Genomic DNA, 23,771 nt, shown 5'->3' with positions numbered 1-23,771 from the left:
AGTCTGCAGTGTCATGGGAGCTTCCACATCTGGAAGCTGCTCCAAGCTTGAGAAGCCACTTGCTTGAAGCTTGGGTTTGAGTTCGTAATTCAGAAATTTGGTGTGTTCCCTACAAAGCTGGCTTTGAACAAAACCTATGCACTCAGGGCTGGTCTCGGTTGCTTCAGAGAATACTGACTCTCCTGGCAGCTCGTTTATATCTAGCTTCAATATGTGGTAGCGTGGAAACCATGATAGCTTTAGCTTTAAATCCCGGTTTGATGTAACTGTGCTCTTTTGCATGGATATAGTGCTTATTGTCACCTGTTGGATGAAGTAGGAATGAAAAAGTCACTTTTTCTGAAAAATACTCTGTTGGTTTAGGTTTATGGGGTTTGCATACTCTGGTTTACAAGTTGAGAAGTGGCAGCTTCAACCTACTTGTTGAATGTTAGCTGAGATTGTGTTCACAGTAGGGTGCTAGGGAGTCCCCTGCTGAAGCCAGATGCTGTGGGGGTGACTTGCTGCGGAAGGCGGAAAGTTCTTGAATTCCTCAGAAGAAAGTTTTTAGTATAAGCGATGATCCTGTCCTTGGGAGGAGAATACCTGACAACACAGGAGTGAAATCCTATCCTAATGCAGTCAAGGACAGTGTGAGTTACAAGTTCAATGTGAGTTACAGTGGTGATTTCCTTGGGCACAGAATCTCGCTCTCTGTATGCATGAATGCCATTAAACCTGTAGGCAAGTTTTCATGTTAAACTCTGAAGCCAGAAATAACCAGTGCCTGAAGGCTTAGTATCGTATGTCTGCTCTAGTATGTCTGCTGTTTGTTGTTTATTTGGCAACAGTTTTCAGATCTTGCCTAATGGTAGGAAAATTCTTTTGTGACAGTCTTCAGGTAGCAGAGTAAGTTGTGGTTTACGTTTGCAGCTTTGTTTGTCTCTACATCTGGACTTACTATATGTAAGGTTTTGTTTGACAGAAGGATTAAGCAGACTTGACAAACTCACAGTTGTAACCTTATCTTTGCAGTCAGAAGCCTACAAGTCAGGATAAAAGTTATGTTATTAAGACTTGCAAGGGAAAATACTGCAGGAAAAATGAAAAGAAAAAAAGAGAAATTGTGCTTGATTCAACAGCGGTCTTTGCAAGTAGAGCTTCTAGTATTGGGTATTGGTGTTATACAAATGCAAGTGATATTATAGGTCACTTCTATGAGTCTTAAATTTAGTTCTGATGTGGTGGCCTCACTGATTGTTTACTGTAACCTGGTGACGTCCCATGTATAAATATGTAATGATTTGCTGCAAGCAAAACAGAAAGACCAATGACTGATATGAACCTGAAAGCTAGTAGTTTTTAAGTAACTGTAATTAGCTTTACACGTTGCATTTCTTATTCCCTCTGACAACCTGGTAACTTTCTCATCCCGTACTTTTCTATTGCTTAAAAAAGGCTTCTCTCCCTTCTGCAAAAGACCCGTGCAGATAAGCTGGTGGTTTACTGAAAAGTCTGTGAAGATATCCAAATATAGAATGGTACCAACTAGGAATCATTACAAGTACCAACTAAAAGAGAGAAACAATAAACTGGGGAAAAATCTTATCCTTAATTTCTTGTAGTTATCTTTGCTCTGAATTGTACCAACAGTAGGGAGATGTTTATGCACAGAAATGTCATTTTAATTATGAGATGCCTTTGAATGGTTAAAATAGCTTCTTGTTCCTGCCATAAATGTGGCAGGGCCCAATTATTATAAATGGGATTATTATAAATTCACCTTTCAGTTTCTTTTTTATTTCCTTTCTCTTCTTTCTTTCCCAGCACAGAGGAAGTATGAACGAATTGGCTCTAGAGCCAAATGATTCTTATCTGCCCTTGGGATAACTTACTGAGGATTTTAAAGTCAGATGGTGAGAAAAATTTACACTAATGTTTAAGAAGCCTCATGAAAGCCTAGAGAAGCCTGACTAAATCTATGAAAAAAGAAAGAGGGGAATCATTAGAAGTCATGTACCAGAGACTGGATGAAAAAGCAGTAGTACTTTACTCCCAAATGACGCTTGCCAGCTGAAGCTCATAAAGAGCTCTGCTATCGTACCGTTACTGACACAGAACAGTACGCTCCTCAAGGACTGCCGTTTATTTTCACTGAGTATCTACCAGGTGGGCGCAGGATGGGGTTCTAGCAGCTATGGCTGGGGGGAGTGGAACCAGATTTCATTGTACTCCTGCTACCTGTGAAAGTAATTTGAAGCAAAATATATCTCAACATGAGGTAAGAGTGGCACGATCTGATTAGGTGAAGAGTGGCAGAACTGCTTCCTGATTAATCAAGCATCTAACGTTTCTTTGAGGCATTGATTCGTGAAAACCTTGAACACATAATTCATTTTAGCTGGACTTCTGTTGAGCATACCTGTGGCTGGTGCTTTCTGACTGTCCCAAATGCTTTCCTCAATCTTGGCCTAATAGGGCTGTGTATCCATTTTACACTGAGGCATGGCAAGTGACTTACAGGTGTGTGTGTTCTTAATATATAAATAAAAGTGAAGAAAAGGATAAAATTTCATTTTTGGAAGGAAACAGAATATGCTATCAAGTGCTGCTGCATTGATGAGATTCCTAAAGTTTTATGCTTGAGTGTGTCACTGTTCCTGAAAACTAATCTGGTAAGCAATGTGCAAGGTTGGTTTTTGTTGGGATTTCTTTTTTGGTGGTTTGTTGTTGGGTTTTTTTTGTGTATGGGTGCTGTATAATTTGAATTGAACCTCTGAGAGAATGGAAGGCTTCTTCATCTGGCCTTGAGTTCTTTCCAAGACTTGGCATCTAAGCTGCTTCTAAAAAAGTAAAATAATAAATAAATAAAGCTGGCTTAGTAATACTCATTCTGGCTGTTTCATATGGTGTTTATTGATTATGGCCAACAGTTAGGACAAAGACAGCATGTATCAGTCTGAAGAAATAATGCTTCTCTTGCCAACCATGTTGGGTAAAGCAGGTGAGTTACATAGCATTTCTGGTGAGGTAAGTTGTGTGTCCACATCCTTGGAAAGGGTATAAATATTCAGAAAATCTAGGGATTTATTTGAAAGGTTAAATTTCTAATTGTGGCGGTTAGAGGAGAAGAGCCTCGCTTGACAACCTTATTTACTTCTGATCATTGCATTAATGACTAATTTCTATATTCTTTTCCTCTGCTATATGGCTTTGCCATTTTCCACAGCTTGCAGTATCCTTGTCCCTTGGCTTTTTTCTCAAACTCTGCACTCTTATGTTTCTATACTGCTTATTAAATATTTATTAAACATATCAAAGGGTATATTGTTGGAAGGTGCATAATATGATAAGTCACTGGGTGCACATGCTTGTTTTTCAGGTCATCTGAAGGTCTTGAGTGCCTGAAAACCTACCAGTTGTTTTTTAACCCTGCTGCATTCTTTGATTTAATAAAAAACATTGTTTGCCTCTTTGCTTGCTTAAATTCAGACCTTCCTGTCACTTCTGTTGTAGTAGTACTTTTGCCTATAACTAGCAAACACTAAAGACTACTTCAACATGTAAGTAATATAAAATTTCTGTATGTTTTCCATTTTTGTGATGTGCTGACAGAGAAAACTAATGAATAAATAATGTGGTCTTGTTAGATGTTAGCATAGGTTTAAGTAAGTGTGTACACAATTGATGCACTCATATCTTTAGATTTGTGTAGTGATTAGCATATGTATGTTTGAAAGTTCAAAAAGATCTGGATACCAGTGTTGTTACATACCTCTGAAGAGCCTTCTATTTGTGTTTCATGGAGATTAATGGGCTAATACGCGTCATTCCTGCAATATGTTACCGGTATTAGATTTCTTATGTGGGAAATAGGATTTATTATTTTCCAGATGTTAGAAATTTTGATTCTTTCTTAGGATGATAATATGTGCTTGTTTTGGGGTGCAGTTAGAGAGAGGAAGGTAATAAACCAGGTGCAATGACAGCAAGTAATTACATGATAGTAAGGAGCTAGCAAGATTTCTTTTGAAGTTTTGTTAAGGCATGGAAAAGATCTGATAGCAAAATCCAGTTAATAAGTCATCATTTCAGGCAGCACGCTACTGCGATCACTTATTTTTCTCCAATCTTTTACTTGAGAACTGTTCTCTAATGTGCATGAGACAAGTACCATTGGATAATTTCTACCATTGTCTTCAGGGTAGAAACCTTTATAATGGGGCAGTGGTTCCACCATCATTATTACCAAATGTACATGCAATCAGATCAGCCAGCAATAAAAATTTGATCCAGATCATGCAGTGATGTATAATCCCATTTTGGTCAATTTAGTCAAAGTACATCAAGGCAGCAAAAAAGCATAAATCCTTGTTTATGTCAGCTTCAGAAGGACAGGAGATACTCAATGCCACATAAATCTTTCTGTTAAAAAGTTAACCTGCCAAAATTGTTTGAACACTCATAGAGTTTCTTTATGCTGTGCCATTTCTTTCAGGTGACCTCAGTTTTTCTCATCCAGTACAGGGAACTTGAAAGTCACGCTTAATATGTTCATTGAACCATGCATGACACGAGATACTTCTCATGCAGATTTTAGCTAATCTTTTTGGAGTTAGTCTTCTGTATGATGTACCATGTAAGAGAATTATGCCTCCAAAAGGCATGCCATAGCCAACAGGACAGAAAGCCTTTTAACCATACTTCAAACTTTAACTTAAGGGTTGGGTCGCGTTGCTCTCCTTCCTCAGCTTTTACAGTTTACTATGGAAAGATCTGCCTTTTCCTCCCTTTTGCTCTTCTATTTCTTTTTTTTTTTCTCTAGTTCCTATTACTCCGTAGTCTCAGCTGACAAATTTATTATTTTATTCGGAAGTTTTGCACATACAAGAATCCTTTTTCTCTTCCACAAACATTACCTGTCACAAAATTTTGCTCACAGAAGCCAGCAAAATAAAGTGTATATGAGTTGCTAATGAGTTTAATTTGGTGACAAGATGAGCAAGAAACATTTTAACACAATCTTTACAATTCTAACATCAAGAAAACAGTTGAAGCTCTTGAAATGTAAATTTATTTTAAAATTTTTGTTCTGTTGTAATTTCAGAGCATCTATAGAAATCTAGAGTGGGATGTGATTTTTAGAAATTGAGATTCTGATGGGATGTACTGATGTGAATAGAGGGGAGGTTTGAGGTGGAATGAATCTGGAAGGAGCTTGGGTTCAGGGTTGCGTTTGAAATGGCTGTTGTTGCTGCTTGATTATATTGCTGGTACCAAACGTGAACTATTTTGGGCCCTCCTAAGCCCCTTGGCACAAACAGATCAATGACCGAGTTCTCATCTGAAACAATAAACTGCAGCTTCATGGACATTGTGCATTGAACTTTGTAGTAAAACACTATCTGGCTTTATGGTAATAAATTTCCTGCCTTGCACAGTAACCTACGGTAACTTAAAAATTGGCCAGGTAGAAAATGTTTAATCTTAATGCTTGTGAATTAATAGAGAAGTAATTGTTTCAGGCAAACCAACAACTAACTGGGTCTTCAGTGCACTGATTAAGAAACAATCCAGTACTAATGGAGAAGCAGTGGAATGATAGGTGCTGTTATCATTATTTAACTTGATTTTGAATTGAGATTTATAACTAAACATGAACTATATGTTTAACATATAAAATGGCTTTTGGAACTCACCTCCTGTGCCTTACAGTAGTATTTCATTTTGGTGCAGCCTGGAGGTGGGAGGGGTGATGGTAAGCCTGGGTATTGCTACATTTTGACAAGAACTGGAAACATTGGCTTGTGGTGCATAAATATAAGCAGAATATTAATTTATTTTAAAAGCCCTAATGTATTCCAGCCAGAGGAGTCCCCAGTGAATAATTATGCAATTAGAAAACCCCTTTTTTATCATAATACACCAACCCTTTGTCCAGTAACTTGTCAGATTAATTTAATTAAAAAACAGTCTTAAAAATACACTTGTCTACAATTGAAAGTGTGTAATCCCTTGAGATGGAAGTGCTGGTTAAACATGAGTTCAGCCCAACATAATTCTGCCACATTACTGTGTATTACAGTATATTAATTTAGAGAGCAAGTTCCATAGATGACTGATCATTAATGTTTATTATGATTACATTATAGTAATCATTGTTAGTCAATAAATATTTACGTTGAATCAAAAAATGGTGGTGTAGTGTGTCATATTGCAGCCACTTATCCATGTTCAGATAATTTTGTCCTAATGGTACACCAAAGCATACATGGCTTTCTGTTAATTGGTTATACATTAGGCACTTCTCTTTTTTTCTTTTTTTCCCCGTGTGCTTGCACCGTGCCAGATGAATGAGTGGTTGTGATAAGAAAATAGCTGCAGTGCTTCAAACAACAAAAAAGTGTTTCCAAAACCTCTTTGCTAGTAATGAGTAGAAATGATCTTTTTACTTTAGTGCTTTCAGAACCGTGAATGGCTGATACCTGCAGATACTTACATGCAGTAGGGAAACAGTTTTTATTTTGCGCTGACATGCCTAATTCTTCCCATAAATAGATTTTTGACTCTTTCCAGCAGAGAAGGTATGTCATGGTGGTGGGAAGAGACCATGCTTACATATTTCATGGTCAGTGAAATGACAATGCATTACTGGTTTCCCAGTAGATGAGGAACTCTAGTGATGGGCAGTCTAGTAGAACTTGTAGGTTCAAAGTACAAAATGCTCTGTTTACCTACCTGCTCCAGTCCTGCAACAGAGGTGATCACAAGTATTATAGAGGCAGGCAAGTTGAAATATACTTTTGAGATTGGACGTAGTATATATGTATACATGGGAAAATGCTTTATTAGGTGAGTGAGGTCTGCATGGCAGCCTGCAGTCCAGAGTCAGCTCTCAGAGGAAAGACAGGAGTGGACAGAGTTGTGTTTATACATCCCATGGGGGTGGTTCATGGCCCAGGACAAGCCTGTAAAGGACGTCCCAAACGGTAACACAGCCCCTGTTGCAGGAAGGGTATGATTGTGCTGCACTAAGCAGTAACCTTGTACTTTCCTATCTTCTTCCCACTCCAGCATCTATTACTGTACTACTTAGGTAATTATGTTCCAAGGTTTCTTATATACAAGCATGTCTATGTGTAACCAAAAATAAAAAATAATTTAAAAAAATCCCTAATGAATGCATTGTTCTCCCCCAAGGTGTGCTCTGAGAGCAAAAATAGTTCTGTCCAACAAAAGCTAAACTTAGCATTTCAGGAGTGTGCTACACAGTGTTTACCATTCTCCCTGCTGAGAATTCATTTTCTTGCAGAGTGTAGCAAATGTTGCTTTATCAGTTTTATATACAGTAGATGTTTGCTTTAAATTAATGCAATGCTTGTTAAAAGTTACCCAGTTGATGGCATCAGAAACTGAAGTCTGATTTGTACAGTATAGTACAAATATTTCAGAGCAAGTACAGTATAGCATGTAGACACCTCCTCATCTCCCTTTTGGTATTAATAAATTTTTGTTCTAAACAAGGTTCGAGCCAATGGTGGTTAAGAGGATGCTTCAAAATTTCATTTATCATCTTTGTTAAAAATGCATACCCTTTCTGTGAAGTTACTGGTCTCTCCTATCTTTGCTGCTATACATCCATGTGGTAAATGTAGAATTTGCTTTGTATTTGTATGGAATTTGCACTGGTAGCTCAGTGATGAAAATTGCTGGCATACCAGGTTATTTCGCCATCGAGATTCACCAAATGCTGTATCACAGATGAAAACCATTGCTTAGAAAATTACAGTTCTAGTTGCTAGTATAATTGTAAATAATAAGGGAATAAAAATACATTTACTCATTCAGTCAGGCTTCAGCATTAACAGTTTAAGCAGCAAAAGTATAGTGGGATGAATTTTTAAGCCTTAATAGTTCAGGTAGTTGTACAAATAAAAGAAGTACATGCAAATTTCAGACAGTATTCTGTTCTAATTATCAGAGTAGTAGTATGAAACACCTTGTCCGCAGTTAGGGACTTTTCGTTCTCTTTGTTTCTGGAGGCTCTGCAACCTTGGAGATTCATTTATTTATGTGTAGCCTGAGAGCTTGAAATCTGATTGTGCCATGAGTGGGAGAGATGAGAAGAGAGAGAACGTCAGGCTGGAGAACTTGGATATCAGCAAAGCAGAGGGTTTTGTTAACCAGCAGATTTGGTGGTGGTTGCAGGTGAAAAATTATGTACAGAGGAAGTAAAGTAAGGTGAAGGAACTAGGGAGAAGGTAGAAAACAAGAGAGTCATGGTGGACGGGAAAACAGAGAGATGAACAAAGGGGATGGCCAGACAGAAAGGGGAAAGGAAGAAATTGGTGGATGGGAAGACAGGAAAACAAAGTGAGAGGAGTCAAATCAGAGGAGGAATAAATAGCCACTTGAATATGCACAAAAACACAGTCATGGAGGGGACAGCAAGCAGCAGGTCACCAACTCCCCCTCCTTCTTGACATTGCTAGCGAGGATCAGGTTTACCAGAGAGTTGGCATTTAGCTGAACAGAAGACAGGATTATCCCATCCCATCTTGAACTGCAAGTGTTAACGGAGTGTAAGCACAAAGCCAGGGACGAGTTGCCAGCAAAAGCTGGCATCCAAACTAGAGTCCCTAAACCGAAGAGCCGTGAAGCCTTAGGAGTAAGGAAGTCGGTTTGAGGTGCAGGCCCTGCAGGGAAGTCATGCACTGTGGGGGTGAGGGCCACAGAAGTGCCAAATACCCATAGTGTGCTGTCCACCGTAATTGCTCTGCCTGGTTGAGACAGCAGCCAGGATTTCTGCACGGTGCTGGGTGGCTCTGCCATGGAGAATTATTTTTTTGTGGCTCAGATTTACAATGCAGATGTGCTTTGAGTGGCCCAGGCATTGGAGGAGCATGGAAATGTGGCTTCAAAACTTCAAAGAAACAAAGCCATTCAGGTGTTTGGGGTGGAGTGGGGAGGAGTAATTGGAGAATAATGATTCAGTATCTATTCAGGACTAAATACTGAAAAAAATGCAGCTGTGTGAACTTGGGCTTCTTTCCGAGTTTAGAACAATACATACCATCACCAGGTAAATGCTCTTCTCCTATTTTCCAAGTGCTGAATGAATGAGCCAAGCAGTAAATTGCTTTCAGAGAAAGCAGTGCTGTTTGAACTGTGTGTAACTTGCTATGATGGAGCACACAGACTCGTGACAGGGAGACCGTCTTCCTTTCTTTTTGATTTCCAAGGCTGTGTCTTGATCCATCGCAGGAATTAACCTTTGTATGTGCTCCTTCTCTGATCATTATATGAAAAGAAGCTCAAAATCCCCCAAACTAATGTGATACAGAAAGGATAAAGTCTTTGTTTGGATTCTTCTTAAGGCCATATGCATTTCATTTTTATTTTTACTTTTTGATTTTAGCATAATATTTTTCATCTTAGCCTTAAAACCAGATAAGTTCTTACATTATTTCTGGGACAGGGTAGTGATACTACACCACAGTGTTATTTTGTATGGAGATGGGATGGCTTTAACCATTACAAATTATTTAACTATTTTTGTTACTCTGAAAGATCAGAGGTGTCAGCTTCATGTGTAAGAATGCAAACCATGTTAAAGTTTATGCACAAGGCAAATGCTGATAGTTGCAGGAATATTTCTAATATTTTGCTTAAAATTTTAGCATGATGTTTTTGTCTGTTGAGTGATACGGAAATAAATTTATATTGATGAAATTAAGAGTAGTGATTATGCCTTTAAAGTTGATGGAAATGTCCATACATAGTTGGATAACCTTTTGTAAACTTGCATTGAATATATGATTTTCTAATAATGATTTTCTAACTGTAAGTATGTATTTACCAACCTGTGTATCATCAGCCTCCAAACACATTTTTTTTTCCCCTGTGTGGTGAATTACTTTTTCCTTTGAAAATGATTTTTTTTTTATGGAAAGTTTGCTTAATGTTTTGACATTGCAGAGAAATGTGGCTAGTTCTGGGAAAACGTGTATATTTATCTTTACTGCATCATAATCAATGGAACCTATAGCAGTAGTAAAATTAATTTGGAATTAAAGCCCAAATGGAAAATTTAATAAAATGAAAGCTGTTTAAATTATCCTGAATTTCAGGGTTCAACAACACTTCTCATCAATATTGATATATGGAAAATAACTGTAGAATATTTAATTTTCCAGGCTTCACAGTATTTTCATTTTGAAGAGTATTTCAGTTCTGTGCAAAACCAGGGATGCAGGCCTGCAGCTTTGTTTGCTGCGTGCAAAGCCTCGTTATGCAGCTGGCATCCTTGCCCAGTGCGGGAGTCCAGGCTGTAGAGTGAATCTGTACTGGCTCTCAGTGTGGAAGAACTCATTGCAGCAAACAGGAGACCCCCTTTATTTTAAGAACGATTTCATCCATCCATCTCTTTTGGGTTTGGGTTGTTTGTTTTTTTGTTTGGTTGTTTGGGGTTTTTTTTGCTTACCTACTTCCTATTTCTGCTCTGGTCAGCATGTTAGGTACAGTTGGGTGTTTACATCACACATCAGCACGCCTCTGTGGCAGAGTATATGACTGACTTTTGGAGACTACACAGGGTCCTAAAGATGCAAGCTGCTGTCAGAGATAACAGAGGGCATGGCTGTAGGTTATAGGCTCCCTCTTCCTTCATCCTTTGGTGTGGGCGGAAGGTATGGCAGCAAGCAGGGCTGTACTGGATCTCCTCCCTACCTGCAGCCTCTCAGCGTGCAGTAGTAGCAGTGCCTTCTCCACTATCATGAGGTGAGGAAAGCCACTGAGGACCAGCTGTTGCAGGAAAAGTGGTTGTTGTTTTTTTTTTTCCCCCAGAGGAAATACAATACCAAATGCATACAGCAGTTTAGGGGAATCTGGGTCCTGCGTGTAAATCTCTGCTGTCAGTTAGGTAGCAGATGCAGTATAAACAGTGGCCTGATAGAATAAGCAGCAAGAGAAAAAAGAGTGAGAGAGTAAAGAGGGTAGGTGGGAAGCATTAGTATGGCATCAATAGGTTAAAAAAACCCAACCAAACAAAACCAAAAATACCAGAACAAAACCCCTTTATGCTGCCAAGTTAAATGTGGGAGTTTCTGTGGTATAATTTGTAGAAGCTGCAAGGAAGAAAATATTTTCCATGTTTCACCTGTGATGCAGATCTCAATGCCAACATTAAAAAATACTGGCATTTTAAAATGAGCATGTACTCCATACCCTTAGGTAGGCCATCTTTGTAGCATTTTGCACAAAATAGGAAGTAGGAGCTGGAAGAACAAGAGCAGTTGTTGGCTAGGCGTTAGTGCTGCTGCAGCAGGGATCTGGGGCTTGTTGGAGGAAAAGGCTGTAAAGAGATGGTGAGCAGTGAAGGAGAGCTGCCAGCAGCTGTGCTGCTTGTATACTTGCATGGATGTGCAGCTGCTCTGCTTTTGAACCAGTTTCATTTTAGAAGGCTAATCCATGCATTGTATATGTGGAAATACAGTAATCCTCTTCATTTTACTTATTCTGTCACAAAAATTGTTCTGTGTTATAACAGACCCTTGGAGTAGCAAGGCAGGCTGTTGACATTAGTTGAACTAGTCTCAAATCTGTCCTTAAAATGAAAGAGGCCCAAAGAACCACAGTCCTATGTGCTCTTCCTGGAAGTCTTGGTGTCTACTTGCTATTCGTGGTCTAGCTGATGTTCACCAAAGTGTTGCCAGCAAAGAACGGTAGGTCAGTAAAGAATATAAACATAAATTATGTCAAATACCTGAAATCAATTGCTAATGACAAATACGGACTCTGGTTTTGGTAGACACTATATAGGAAATACGCTGAGGAAAAATACTATTTAGTGCTGACAACCTATGGGATGAAAAGGAAGTTATTTTGAATACACTTTTCACACATACATTATGCACTCAGTTCTTGCGTTGCAGTGTTTATAAATTTTATAGCAAAGTTCCTGCAGTATTATAAATAAAAAAATTATCTTATGAAACCACTTTACATGGTTTTGTAGATGATGCTCCTTAGCAAATACTGAGTTTATGCAGAATTCTCATCCTATCAAAATGGAAATTGCAGACTGATGTTACATGGTGAGCTGTGTCACACCTTTTAAAAGTAACAAAGAACATCAATGCAAGGCAGGAATATCAGGAAGAAAAAAATGAAGAGAAACCGCAGTATTTAAATTTGAAGAAGAATGTATCTGACAGCTGAGTGAACAAAAAGAATAGTCATCAAAGATGTCTGCGCCTTGACAAATGTTGGGAGGAATCTCTTGCCTTTGTTTGGACTATCCATAGATGGGAGTTCATTATCAAGCAATTCTGCGTGCGTGACTGCCTTCATTTTCGATAAAGTAATGCTCTTTTAGGGATGTCAGTAAGTAATAACCTTGCCTGTGGAGAGATAGAAGATGTGGTATTTTGTAAAATACTTCCAAATTTCTATTATTAATAAAAGGCTTGTAGTTTGGCTCTTTTTGGCTCTTTTTTTTACTGCCTTTTTGGTGGAGTGAGGTGGGGGAAGGCACTAAATCTGACAGTTTACTAGAAGCGGGTGATACGTGGCATGGAACACTATTAAGGAGATTATGTTATCTCCTAGGAACAGAGAATGCTGTGGTCAACGGGAAATCAATTTCCGATGGTGCTACAGTAAATTTGTCTTGTAACGGGAAACTTCCTAATTGCTGCCCCAAGGGAACAGTAAGCTGAAAACCAGGCAGATGGTGCCTTCCCCATTTCCCTTATTCTTTGATTCCATCAAAATTATTTCTAGCTTCCTAGTAACTTTGTGTGTTAAACGTCTGCAAATGTTTTAACGCTGTCATAGTTGCCCTCACTTGTACAGTAACTTTGCTATTCAAAAGCCAGCTGTTTTTCAGCAGGTTTGGGGAGAGATTTAAATCTGACCTCTTTAGTTTGAGCCACTACTTCTAACTATAGTGTTAGCAAATAATGTGAAGGAAATTTTTTTTTTTTATTCCTTGTTATGCAGTGGAAGGATTGTGTCTTTTTTTTTTTCTTCTTCAAGTGGAGGCTTAAGGAGTTGGCTTTTCTCCCTGTCCCATCAATTCATTGAGACTTCCATTACTCACATCATCTGAAAAGCATTCTAGTGTCAAAGATACAGCCTAGTTTTTATGACTTATGATTTTATTTATGATTTACGATTAAAATTCAATAGGATGAAAACGCCTGGTGTAAATTGGTATGTTAGAAGGAAGGTGGAGGCCTGTTTCCTTAGATCTCTGGTAAATACTTTGTTGGAGTAAAGTCTGCGAAGATCAGGTATCTTGAACATTGGCTTTCTTTGTTCTGAAAGTTTGGCTGAATGCAGGTATAGTCTATGAAGACTAAATTGCGAAACGTAACAAGTAAGTCACAAAGTTTACTGCGGTCAAGTTCCAGCTTGAGTGAAGAGCAGAAAGGCCTGCTTGAAATGCTGGCTGGAGTTGGAAGCTGAGAGATGTGAATACAAGTGTGAGCTGTTGGTTGAATTCGGCAGCCCTTAAACTTCTGTGTCGTTACATTACTATGAAATGTAAACATTTTGTTTAGGAAAAAAAGTTGTGAGGAAATTCGGCAGATAAGATAGAAAGTTCGGCTTTCCCTGTTTTGCAACTACACTTTGCTTCAAAAACATTTTAAAATTTTGTTTATTGGAAGTAGATACTTACATACTACTTACTCCTGACCATTGCAGGTACTCATGAACCAAGTATTTATGAGCAAACTATGTCAATTACTAAATAATCTGCAATACCTGCCACAAATAATTTGCTAAAAAGCCATGCTGTATCACACTACTTGTGAACTGTTAATTTTAGAAATGTCTAAATACCAGTCAGATTAATTAAAAAAAAATTGATTACTGGTTGTAATATCAGTCACTACTTTTTGTTGTTGTTGTTGCATCATAATTTATAAACAACGGAGTTATCATTTTGAGTACCATGTGTTAACAAATTAACATGAACTGAAATATGTCTGGCCAAGAATTGCTTTAATTTTTTTTAAAAAGCTGTTGCTTAGTGAGAAATTGCATAACTTTCTCTTTTGAACTTAATAGGACTGTTCCCTGTGTATGTGCTTTTAAATGGAGAGTTTCCTGTGAATGGAGATAATTATTTTCAACAAGAAACAAATAAGATTGTTATAAAATAGTTGGTAACTGTTTGAAAATCTTCAGAGTGGTAGAACCATGTCATATTTTATCTGCAGTGCAGCATGTTATGGAAATGCATGGTTGCCTTTGGTGATAATTGTTATTACATTAGTATCAGATCTATGACATGTTTTGAAAATTTATAGAAAATCTTCATTAGCCATCAGAAGCTCTTTTAAATATCATAATAGTTAGCAGATACTTGTTTTACTGTGGTACCTGAGAGTTGTAGTCATACACTAGGATGCAAATCTGTTTTGCCTGCATAAACTGAAACCCAAAGGATAGACTTTGCATTAGCTAGTTGGAACGCAGCTCTGGTTCACACACGTAGTACCTGTGCTTGCTCCAATGACTAATCCCTCCTCAGGAAAATAGGTAAACATATGCTTATAATTAAACAGACATTTATTTGCTCTGTTGATGTGCATTTTCTTTCTAGAATACTACTTATATATCTTTTCTCTTGTTACCCCTGCCCCCCCCCGAAAAAAAAAACCCAAACCCCACAAAACCCCAACCCCCAACCCACACAAAAGAAACAAACACCCCCCCCCCCCAAAAAAAAAAGAAAAAAGTCTCTCACAAACCCAACAAGAAAGGATGGTATCTAGTTTTCAGACTCGTGGGTCTAGAATAAACCTACTTAAGTTTTGGGATGTGCAGGGTGGGCAGCAGCAAGCAGGCAAACTGGTCTTTTTTCAGTCCAAAATAATTTTCCAGTTTCAGTGCTTTGAAGGAGCAACACAAAATCTAACCTCTTGGCAGAGGAGAACAACATACTCGCGTGTACTTTTTTTCCCTCTTCTTCCCCCAGTAACCAAGCCATGAATTTGCCTGTTTTGTTTTTACTGAATGTGTTTAGAAGAAACCAAATTGGTATAAAACAGGGGTTTTAAATTAAATTAAAAGGAGAGTTATAAAAGCTCAAGTTTCTTTCTCTTCTCTACACTCAAGTCTGGATTTTTAATTTAAGGGAAGTACTCATTTTGCTTTTTGGAACAGCTGCTTGGGGAGACAGATCTTCTAAATTGTGTTCTTCACTCCTGATGCTCACTTTGGGTCTTACTTAGTATTCTGTTTACAAAGCACTCCGCAGAGTGTTTGACATAAAGCAGTGATTACGCACAGGAACTGCTGTTTTTTCTTTTTTTATATATGTTAATGCTCACTTGAAATTTTCATGAAGCTCTTTCGTGTGAAATGTGGGATACAGAACGTTTCCTGTAATAAAACTTACATCTGCCATAGAATAAGTGACTTTGTGAGGCTATGGAGTATACATATCCTCTTCATTAGAGAAGTGTAATGAAGAAAAAATTAAGGTTTAAGTTGTTTCTGGAAGTGAATTAATCTACAGTTATGATGTTTGTCATTAAAAATGTGTAATACGTAAGTATTTTGAAGAACAACCCCTCTGAAATAAAAACAGGTCAATTTGTTGAAAATCTTGTTATACATAGCTTTTATTTTTTTTGGACCTCTGTTTTGAAATACTTTTATAGTACTCTATGTAGTAAGATAATGGTGGCCAAATGCTGATGAGCTGGTTTCTCAACAATAATTGGGCAGTAGGATTTCTGGGGTGGTTTTTTGTTTTCTTTTCCTATCTTTATAGTGGGTAAAATATGCCACTTTGTGATGACATTTAATTTTGTTTGTTTTTGTAGGGTTGACCCAAGGGCTATTTCATCCTGCAAGAAATCAGTTAGCAAGATCTGCATAGACTTGTTCCTAAGGGAAAACATGTCTGAGATTGACTATGAGAAGTTAGCTGAAATAGGTAAATATTTTTTATTATACTTCAAATGGCATCTGTGTAGAGTTACAGGTGATTTAATAGAGCATCTTCAGTAACTCAGAGGCTTCACCAACATTTTGTAATACTTCTTGGAGCAATCCAGTATGAGTTACAGCCACTGTACTGATGCGTACCCTATTAAAGCCATTAGGGTTGAAGGTTAGTTTAATACATGGAGCTTTTATGAATTATTGGTCGTTGTTGCTAGTGCAATTCTAGGCTATTGGAATATCACCATCATCACATATTGTGGCACAAATGGGAGTCATTACTCCAAACAGACAAGTATTGAATGAGCATAGAGATTGCTGTATTGCATGTTATCTCCAAAGATGTTAGTTGAGCTGAGCAATATGACCATGGCGTTAGGGGCCTTATATTTTGAAAGATCAGCATTATGTTGTTTTTTTTTTATCCGCTTGAGTTTTGGAGGATGCCAGGCTGAACTTAGAGCAAGAGTCTTCCAGGTCTCTCGCCACACCACCCTGCCATCTCCCTTTCCCCATCCCTCACCTTAGCTCTGATTTCCCCACATCATGAATTTCAGGAGCAGCTGGCTGGCTTTTTTATTTCTAGTGCCTGATTTAGAATCCATTGAAGGCAATTTTCCTGTAAGCCTTGGCCAGCTCTGGATCAGGCCCCTTGTGTTGTCTCCCAGCCTGGGTTAAACAGCAAGAACAGCGTGAGTAGTAACAGATGATCCTCTACTGTAGCTTGTGAAGCAGAGCAATAATCTCCTTTATCATTTGCAGGGAAAAAAATGGAGCTGAGTTCTCCCTCAGTTTGGAACAATGAATCTTCATTTTTTATTTGTGTTTATTACAAAACGTCCCTTGAGCTCCAGTCTTCTTACAAAGTAAAAAACAACAGAAACAAAACAAACAAACAAAAAAGACTGTATGAAGAATTATCTTACTAGGTTAAGGTTAACTAGCTTTTCAGTAGATATGATGGCTGTTGGGACTTTTTTAGACCTCATGAATAAGTGCAGTGCAAATGCGAGTGCATATTTACTTTGCTTCTCTAGTTCTTTGGTGCATCTCAAGGCTAGATAGCTTGATCTCTGTAATTTGTTACAAATCTTTACCCCTGTTTTTTTGAACCTGTCTAATTTTACGCATAATACAAAATACTTTTTTACAGAAGGAGTTAGCCTCTGCCTCTCTGTACCAAAGGCTGTAGTTAATATGCTGTTTTTTTCTGTTGTGTTTCACTTGAATATACATTTAACTTTTAATAAAGCCTGTTAAGTTTCAGTGGATTATGGTAAATGGTTCACAGTTCCTGCTTCACATTCTCACAGACTAGCATTTTCTATTTCTTTTTTTCTCTCTCCTTTGCAACTTTTTGTTTCTTTAGCTGGTTACAGTGCTCAGACATGGAAAAAAACCCAAACTGAAAGCCAAGTGTGCTTTCCTTGTTCATGTTGTTTTAACATGATTTAAATATTTTAAAAAGGAAAAAATTGTGAAATTCTTACACTGCATTATGTTTGTATTATTCTTCCCGGTTCTTGGGACCAAAACATTATTCAAAGTGAAAGAATAATTTTCCAGTTAAGGTTAGTGTAGCTTTTTATATATGATACACTTTTAAAGGATAGAAAAATAAACATTTTGGAGATGATAGTAAGAATTTAAACTTTTTTGTGTATATGAAGAGGACCCTAACGGTGTGTTTCTAAAGGCAGATTATTTATTTATTTTTTCTGTATGACTGCTGATTTATTTTCTGAAAAGGCTTTAATATGAATTCAGACATAAAGAAATGTAAAAGTAGTACACCTGTTCCTGACTCCTCTTTGTCTTTGAGAAGCCCAGCCACTAGTGGCATTTTTCATCCTTGTGAAATTCAATTTTGCTACAAATCACTAAAAATAAAAATGAGACAATAAAGCTTTCATGTGGCTGTTCATAGAATAGAAAGATACTCAGAAACTGTGAGTGGAAAGCATTCCAAAATATTTAGGAAGAGTTTTTCTCTAATACTTACTAGGTACTGGCACATAAATCTGGATTAAATCAATACTTAATATATTCTTTCTCCCCTAGTGTGTCTTGTGTGGTGGTCCAGGCATATGAAATATTCAGATAATCAGAAGACAAAATGTTCCTGAGGCACTTTTTAAAGTGGCACTAATAACGTTATAGATAAAACTGTTAATTCTACCTTTTTAAAACAGGCATGGTAAAAAGAGATAGATGATGTACAGGGGCAGTGCATCTTATCAGATCATTAATTTTTCTCTTTATGTGTGCCTTTTCTTCTCTTAAGCCACCAAGACACTTGTGTGTTTGTTTGTCAAAAACTCCAACCAAAACAAAACCAAAAAAACCCCGAACAAGATTGATTGACCTTGTGTTGCTCATTTCAGTGCAGAGTAGATTTTAGTTCTAGGATCTAGTCCAGAATCTACTGAAGGTAGAGGAAGGATGCCCATTAATTTAACTGGGCTTTTGAGGAGATTTTAACACCTTTGCTTGGCCTCTAGTTGGAGTATATGCTGGATGGACTTCAAGGTTGCCTTGCCTATTGCAAGTTGAGAAGATTAAAGGATTTCAAGGAAACAGTGGATTTTGCGCACAGTGAGATGGAGATTTGTTTGCAATTTGCTACCTTTATGCAAAGTAATGAGTCTGCTCTCAGAGAGCGTTCACACAGGGTGTTAATGAGGAATAGCTGCCAATGCACATGGTAGCATACTGAAAGTTTGACTTCTTCATTTGGGCAACCTTGAAATAAAAGGCAAGAAGCTGTAGGTGGATACAAGAAGCAGGTTGTGGGAGTGTAGAAGATGATGAGATAACACCAGCAGTCTTGAATAGCAAGGTCACAGCATGCCAGCTGTCCAGTCACTGTTGAGACGTTTGTGAGCATCAAAGTAGGTAATAATCTGGAGGATGACATGAAGGTAGCTTTGAGATATTGAAAGGTTGCTTTCCCCACACCTGAGAAAGGGTAAAGAACAAGAAATTGATTTGAAACTGCAACAAATAGTGATAAAGGCCTGTGTTTTTGTCAAACTGAGCTAAAGTTGAACCCATCAAAAATGTGTCAGGGACAAAAGTTTTTCTTTGTTCATTAGCACTTAAGCATTCTTGCTTGCTCGTTTAGAACTGCAGAAAGATGAAGCAGAAGATACACAGTCAGAACAGGGAGAAACATTTATGCCACCACTGCTTATGGATCCTGAGCTAAATATCAATCACCCCTACTATGATGTTGCGAGACATGGCATCATCCAGTTAGCAGGTATGTTTGGGAAATACTATGGCTTTACCTTACTACACCTCTTCCCATGGTTTTCTTTCTGTACTCCTAAAGGTGATGCATAGGAATCATGTTGATGCTTTCATCCTTCATCCTGAAAAGCAGCTGAATGATTATACGTGAACTCGATGCTTTTCTACAGATGACTTATGAGCCAAATATTTGAGCTTAATCTTGCTTTAAAATACAACTGTAGCAATATATAGTATATTCTAAGGCCTAACTGTGGATTTAACAGGTCTGTACTTTATTTGTGATAAGCTGTTCTGTTTTCCGAATAACCTGAAGTGTTGTGCAGCCACATGTAATCATTTTTCTAGTCTACCCTGGAAGGGGTGTGCAACCAAAGAGATATGGGTTACTGTATAAAAACAAACAAAAAGCAGAAAGGAAACTGTTGATGTAAATGTTAACTGCATTTATCACCTCACTTCCTGTTGTGGCATAGAGAGAAACTATGGGTATATAGCATATTTGCATATTGGATCATTTAATATTTACAGTAATTTGTTTTTAAACCATTCTGGCAATGTATAGGACAATATAGCAGCATCTCTTTAAAGTATCCTTTGCATATTTTTTTTCTTCTTTTGGCTTATTCTTGGCATCAATATGCTTGTTAAAATAGCATTAATTGTCACAATCCTGAACTAAGGAAATGTATATAATAAGAAACAACAATATTTAAGACTGCTCATCTTAATGAAGTCTAAGATTGTGTTGTACTGTGCACACTTCTTGTACATCATACTTTATTGAGCCTAGATTATGATTTTTCGGGAAGGTGATGAACTCAGGTTATACATAGGTACCTTCCTGAATTTGAGCCATAAACAGGATATCATCTAGATAAATACCAACTTTAACAAAACCTGTCCTCTAGTGAGGTATGATTAATAGGACAGTGAAATCTGTGGTCAATTGACTTCTGACTTATAGTGGGAGGAGAATTCTGCCCATAGTACCTTCTCTTCTTGAAGCTAGTTGTACATAGGGGAATAATTACTTTTACCTTCGTTAAAACTAACCCCACAACATGACTCAAATCCATAAACAGGAAAATAACAGATTCACATTCTTCTGATTCAAAAGCTACTACCTGCTAACCCACTAGGATGTTTCTCACTTGATCACCAGTTATGGGGTGGGGAAACACCAAGATATAGAAGTTATTAATGAAACCATTGAAATCAAACTGACAAAGTGTGAAATAGATGTGTTAACAGACGCAGTGGATACACCAGAGTCACTATAACTGTATCCCAAAGAACCTCTTCCATCTGCTGTATTAAGCAGTGCTACATGATAATGCTTTAAAAGAGATCTTCAGGACTTTTTTTTTCTCCTGCTAGTATACTCAACATCAAATTGTGATGGGCCATGTATGTACTGCTTCGAATTTAATCATGCAGAAGTTTTTAGTAAATGTTTGTTGTTGCTCCTTGTTCTTCATTGGCTCAAAGCTGTCCCAGAAGCTGTAAGCACTTGCTATTTGTCTGCTTTAGCTGGTTTTAATTCTAAAGGCTCCTTGTATTTACCTTGGAGGAACATTGTGATTTTTGCAGCTGTGGGCAAGGCTGCTGGGTGATGAGCTGAAACCCCTGATTCTGTACTCAGGCAAAGCTCGTGTTCTCCATCAGGTCAGACTGGGGGAAACGGGACAAGTTGCAAATCTTAGTAGGTTCCCCTTGACTAACCAATAAGACATTCTCTGCTGATTTTAAAAAAATAAAGTTTACTTACTACCAAGGCAAATGAAAACTAACTTTTGTAGTCCCAGAAGGACGCTGTCATTTGACTCTGAAGAGTTAAAATGGTGGAGGAACTCAAAAAAGGGGAAAATTTTAGAATGAGAAGGTGAAATGGAACAGCTTCTTTTAAAAATTTACACTTTTACTGCTGGTGAAACAGAGAACATGTGGTGAAGACAGAATGGTAACCAGCCTGCCCTTTCCTGAGCAGTCCTGCCTGGCTTTGTCTCACGTCTTATTCCTGTGTTAGAGAATGGGAATGTACTTCTGTATGGTCAGGTGAAAGCCACAGTGATTTTTAGACCTACCTGTAGCTTCCATTGTTTCATCTTGGAACTTGCTTTGTATCAGTGTTTTCTTGGAATAAAGTCCAAATGTAAGGTATACTCCCAGTTGAAATTCACCAGAGCAAATGGAGGCATTCACAAGGTGAATCTTGCCTGAAATGTTGGATTATTTCTGATGGTTTTCTCCTTAATACCACAGTCTATTGTAGGGAAAAAAGGTTCCCTAGCCATTGTTTAAGCTCAGAAAAGTGTGGCTTCAGCTGCCATTTCAGTCAGAAATAGATGATGGGGTTTTGCAAGTCTACTGGACAATTTAAATGCGAAGCACAAGCCAGGAGCCATGCTTCAGACAGCAGTCTGCACCTTCTGAAGCAGCTCTGATGCTAGGATGAATGTAAGAGGCGAACGCAGAGGTGTGCGTATGAATGCAGAGCACCGGGAAGGTGAAATATAATCTGAAGGCATGCTTCACCTCCACAAAATGAGATCTCCCTATCCCCAGTGTTAACTGGTGTGGAGTCAGGTTTGTATGTTTTCTGGATTTAGATTCAAGTGAGGAAAAGATGAGCTCTTCAGATCTGCCTTTCATCCTGAAAGAGGCCAGTCCCTTTTGAAATAAATAATTTTTCTATTATTTGTACCCAGTTTGTAATGGTTTTAATCTCTTTGGGTAAGGAAAAGTATAATTTCAGTGTTTGGGATGGGTGTTTTAAAGCAATTCTGAAAGCTATTCCTGCAGTTTTAATTCTGTGATTGAAAGACAGTGAGAGGTATTGTCTGAAATGTTTGGAGAAAAAGATTAGGTGAAAATATTTGCAGTAATTTATCTATCTCTTACAGTGATCTAGTTTCCAACAGTTAATTTAAAAAAAAAAACACAAAGAAAAAACCACTACAAAAATTCCTTTTCGCTGCTCACAAATTAAGATGATTTGTACCTACTTTCCATAACAATAGCTTTGACTACATGCAAATGAGATTTTTTGAGTCGTATTCATACAGTGTGAAAATACAATTAATTAAATAATAATACAGGACATTTTAAAAAGATGTAAGCTTTAATAATTGTTTATTAATTGCAGAGTGATTTAGGTCACAAATACCAATGTGCAACTGGCTACTCTAAGCATATGTAAATGGAACAGTGCTGCAGTGCTGGTTCTTTTGAAGAAGAAATTTCAATCTGTTGCCTAAAAAAGAAACTCAAGATTTTTTTCTTTGTGGCGAAAAGGAAGGGACATATAAGCATACATGATGCATCAAGCTTCTTTATTTTCTTTAGTTTGCTTCTGTAATATGATTGCTGACAAAGTTTTGCAGTACCTTTTTTTTGCATACGTGCTCTTTAGTAGGACTCTCTCTGGTGCTTGTGTTTTCGTTAACTGTGAATTACATCCTTTTACATGTTAGGAAATTTTTTTTAATGGAATCAAAGTCCATCATTGTTTTAAATCAGTATTTCCCCTGTTAGCCTTTTATTGCTTTTCTAGTTATATTTAAAAACTTATTTATCTGGTATCCTGTCTTGGGTCTTTGTAGAGACTGTCCATATTTTTCTTCAAGATCCAGTTGGTTTCATGCCCCTTTCTACGTTTGAACCAGTGCATTAGAAACTGATAAGCGTTATGTAGATCAGACTTTGAAAGGTACGGTTGTAATTTAGTTTTTGTAACATGTAAATAGAAACTGAGGTGAATTACCTAATAAGCCTAAGTCACAAGTCCTAATAATTTTCAGTCCATCTCAGTGATGTATTGCTACTTCTTTTAATACCTTTAGGAGCAGATCTGTGGTCTGTAAATTGCAGTGCCACAGGAGAGAACTGGGTTTAAAGACATTTTTTGTTGTTAAAAAATTCAGTTTTTTAATTTTTCTGGTTTCCACAAGGCAGTATCTCTGATGTTATTTCATGAGTACCCTTTTGGGGAAAACAACAAATTAGCTGGAGAGACCTAAGACTTGGGCACTTTTCAAGAAGGAACCTGAAGACTCTGCTTTGTGACCTATTTGCAGCACAACAGTAGATTTTAATGTGGGCTTTGCACTTTACAAAGCATGTCCTAACCATTTGGGTGATGTTTTTCTCTCAATTGCTATGAGAGGAGTTTCAAAATAAAGATTAATATTAATGAAAAGTATTTCCTGCTTCAGTGAAGGGGGAACTTGCCTGAGTGATAGGACCATGGGTTCAAATCCTTTAGGCAGGAATTGAAATTGTGTTTTCCAAATTCTGCACCAGTTTTCCTCTTGCATCTTTCTCCAACCTTTTTTTTTTTTTTTCAGAATGTGGAAGGAGATAAATATTTAGCATATTCCTCACTTTGAACATTGGACTGTAAGTTATAGTGTCTTTTTTAAAGACAAAACTGAGTTAATTATGTCAAAATATATGGACATGGTTTCTTGTTGAATCTGAGAAAATAAAACAAGTTTGCTTTAACCATAATTTAGTAGAGCAACAACCTTGCTAAAATAAACAATGGCTCAAGGTGCCAAATGCAAATGTGAACT

The 23,771-nt window shown here is 37.6% G+C and overlaps 1 protein-coding gene across 4 annotated transcripts in view; it reads left to right on the top strand.

Annotated features, from left to right (window-relative positions):
* ARHGAP8 (Rho GTPase activating protein 8) overlaps positions 1-23,771 on the top strand; it is a 94,406-nt gene that overhangs the window by 7,826 nt on the left and 62,809 nt on the right. For 3 of the 4 annotated variants that reach the window (XM_055711121.1, XM_055711117.1, XM_055711119.1), the window contains 2 exons: positions 15,822-15,934; positions 19,067-19,204. In XM_055711121.1, the coding sequence (XP_055567096.1) occupies positions 15,898-15,934; positions 19,067-19,204 (175 nt within the window). In that variant the 5' untranslated portion in view covers positions 15,822-15,897. The remainder of the gene's footprint in view (positions 1-15,821; positions 15,935-19,066; positions 19,205-23,771) is intronic. The other variant, XM_055711120.1, reaches the window with a different exon arrangement.

Source organism: Falco cherrug, chromosome 5, assembly GCF_023634085.1.
Source record: "Falco cherrug isolate bFalChe1 chromosome 5, bFalChe1.pri, whole genome shotgun sequence".
In the NCBI taxonomy this organism is placed as follows: domain Eukaryota; kingdom Metazoa; phylum Chordata; class Aves; order Falconiformes; family Falconidae; genus Falco; species Falco cherrug.
The sequence above is the reverse complement of the archived record's forward strand: the minus strand, read 5'-3'. Positions and strand labels throughout refer to the sequence as shown.